We start from the raw sequence: 3,050 nt of genomic DNA, 5'->3' as shown, positions 1-3,050 counted from the left end.
TGTTTGTAATGACTTATCATGAGAACAAACGTATTCACGTGACTTTAATAACATTTATTACTTCATGGAAACACTGCTGGTCAGAAACAAGTTTTGAATCGGCTCCATCAATAACTGGAAGTCTCTCTGGTCAGAGTCTACAACGTGGAAACTGGGAAACTGAAGAAGAGTTTGAAGGGCTCGAGCAGTGATGAAGGCTCTCTGCTGAAGGTAAACTCCTCCTCTTCCTCACTTCCTGATAAAACCAGGACCGGACCAACAGTCCTCTCCTCATCTGCAGGTCCAGATGGATCCTTCAGGGTCCTTCTTCGCCACCAGCTGCTCTAATAAAAACATCACCATCTTTGACTACGAGTCAGGAGAATGTGTGGCCAACCTGTTCGGTCATTCAGGTGAGGGAGGAGTCTGTCTGTTAGCAAAATATCTCATGATCCACTCAGTTAATGACACTGACCTGCAGCTAACCTGATTCAAGATGGCTGCCACACCTGTTGTTTACAGAGATCATCACCTGTATGAGGTTCAGTCAGGACGGCAGACACCTGATCTCTGTGTCAGGAGATGGGTAACACACACACACACACACAGACAGACACACACAGACACACACACAGACACACACACACACACAGACACACACACACACACACAGACACACACACACACAGACACACAGGAAGTTTCAGCAGGTCTGAGTTGTTGTCTCTTGTTGTGTAGCTGTGTGTTTGTGTGGAGGCTGGACCCTCACATGACGAGCATCATGAGGAGGAGGCGTGGCCTCAGAGCGGCGGAGCCGACCATCAGGTGGGTCAGGTGTTCCTGCTGCTGGAGGACAGCACTAGCTGCATTAGCATTATTAGCTTCACAACGATGTGTTTCAGGAGGGAGACCTTCATCACGGCGCCTTCAGCTCCCCTGCTTCACATGGATGAAGACGAGCAGGACGGGTTGGACCTCAGCACTCCAGGAAGACCAGACCCAGATCCTCGTGAGGACCTGGTGCCTCTCAGATCACCTGAAGGTAACCGTGAGCRTGGTGAATCAGACGTTTCAGTGAGAGTTCTCTGCAGTGTTAACAACCCCACAGGTGGGTCAGGTCCMTTCACAGGACCGGTTCTGACTCGGCTGAGCTTCAGATCCACTGAGTCCATCTGGGTTTACCTGCTCTGATTGGTCCACACCAGGTCTGGTTCTGATCCGGTCTCTGTGTTTCAGCCGCTCCGCTGCTGCACACCAACGGGAAGCTCCCCATGTGGTTCAGAAAACTGGTAGGTTCTGGTTCTGGTTCTGGTTCTGTCCACCTCCTCTGATCCGTTTGATCCTCAGGTGTTCCTGTCCTGCAGGCTCAAGGTGAGGACTCCGTCGTCCAATCAGACGCTGAGCCTCGGCCGCTGCGGAGCCGGTGGGCGGAGCAACCAAAGCCCCTGATCCTCTGCGCCACCTCTACCCCGAGTCCCAGCAGGAGTCAGGAGGAGCAGGAGGAGGAGCAGGAGGAGMAGGAGTTTCATCCTCAGAGTCTGGAGGAGCTGCTGGCTGATGAAGAGGAGGAGGAAGAGGTGAGCATCAGAGTCTCCATCCTCAGTCAGCTGACAGGAAGTTGTCTGAACATGTCACCATGTGGCGTTCAGGTGCTGCAGACAGGTGAAGGCACCTTCATCCTGCACCCAGGCACAAGCTCCGCCCCCTCCCACAGGTCAGTCTCTCTCATCAGACTTCCTGTGGTTTTGTTCGTCTCTAAACAACACTTCCTGTTTTCAGAGACTTCAGGGTGGAGGGTGTGGCCTGTCCTCAGGGGGCGGAGCCTGTGTGGAGGGCTCAGCTGAGTCCGGACTCTGCGTGTTCTGAGGGTTCCACAGGAAGTCTGGAGCAGCAGCAGGACCCGGGTCAGTTCTACCTTCCTGTTTCTGGACTCGTGATGTCACAGGAAGTTGACAGGTGCTCTTCCTCCTCCTCTTCCTCCTCTTCCTCAGACACAGACTCTCTGAGTCAGGGCAGCTCTGTGGGCAGCTTGGGTCCAGAGGAAGACGAGGACAGGAACTCTGTGAAGAACCACTTTGAGACTCTGGAAGGTGAGGACCTACTCTTCCTCCTTCATGATGATGATGATGATGATGATGATGATGACCACCACCTCTGGACCTGCAGAACACTTCGACACCGACCCGGCGACCCTGCAGCCTCCAGAGGAGAAGCACTTCCTGAACCCTCGCCTCAGTATCTCCACCCGCTTCCTGTCCCGCTTCCAGGACCGAGTCAGGTCTGCTCCCCCACAGTCCTCGCAGGCCGACAGGTGGTCGTCATGGTAATATTTGTTTGCTGTGATTCAGGGCGTGGCCTGTACGAGCTCCGCCCCCCGCCTCTGTCCCAGGCAGGATCTCAGAGGAGAGCGTGGGATCAGTAAACAAAGACGATGTCATCCCGCCCTCTAAAGGTCCGACCCAGAGGAGCAGCAGGCCTGCAGGTGGGTCAGCAGGACCTCTGAAAACTGATGRAGGAACTGTAGGTTCTGAGGCCCGGCCCGGTCCGGTCCAGGTCAGGGTTATTGTAGTTAAATAAAACTAACTAAATAACCAAAACTGAAAGTGAAAAAACATTTTAAGTAACTAAAATAAATAAAAACTGTAATAAAATGAAAAATCAAAAACTACCTTATTCAAGTATAATACGTAAAATTAAATCCATAAAATCATCCATAAATTTGGGGGGTAGTATTATACTCGGATAAATACTTTTACTTAWGTATTTTAATTGAAATATCGGCAAAATTGAGTCCAGAAATGAGACGGCATCGTAAAAATCATTTGAAACGAGCTCACCTCTGACACTCCTCTGTGCTTCAGAGTGAGATAATAACAGATCCATCAGGAGACATGATGTGAAAAAATCAGTCCTGTAGCTCAGTAATGATAACAAACTAATGACATCAGTGTGTGACCGAGCCGCTCCTCGAACAACAACAAACACATGTTYGTCTGTAATGGCTGCCGTCTACCGGTGTTCTGAAAAAGTTTGTATCCCTGAAAAACGTTTCCCCACCAGAGGGGGCGCTC

The 3,050-nt window shown here is 51.1% G+C and overlaps 1 protein-coding gene across 1 annotated transcript in view; it reads left to right on the top strand.

Annotated features, from left to right (window-relative positions):
* Positions 1–134: 134 nt before the first annotated feature.
* Positions 135–3,050, top strand: part of LOC106510802 (mitogen-activated protein kinase-binding protein 1) — a gene marked incomplete at its 5' end in the record, with an annotated part of 7,038 nt that continues 4,122 nt past the window's right edge. The window contains 12 exon segments of the mRNA XM_013999522.1: positions 135–210; positions 281–392; positions 502–565; positions 718–804; positions 882–1,021; positions 1,216–1,268; positions 1,344–1,556; positions 1,629–1,693; positions 1,759–1,883; positions 1,971–2,069; positions 2,146–2,257; positions 2,328–2,461. Of these exon segments, the coding sequence (XP_013854976.1) occupies positions 135–210; positions 281–392; positions 502–565; positions 718–804; positions 882–1,021; positions 1,216–1,268; positions 1,344–1,556; positions 1,629–1,693; positions 1,759–1,883; positions 1,971–2,069; positions 2,146–2,257; positions 2,328–2,461 (1,280 nt within the window).

Source organism: Austrofundulus limnaeus, unplaced genomic scaffold, assembly GCF_001266775.1.
Source record: "Austrofundulus limnaeus strain Quisiro unplaced genomic scaffold, Austrofundulus_limnaeus-1.0 Scaffold2324, whole genome shotgun sequence".
Lineage (NCBI taxonomy): Eukaryota > Metazoa > Chordata > Actinopteri > Cyprinodontiformes > Rivulidae > Austrofundulus > Austrofundulus limnaeus.
This window is presented reverse-complemented; position numbering and strand designations above follow the sequence as displayed.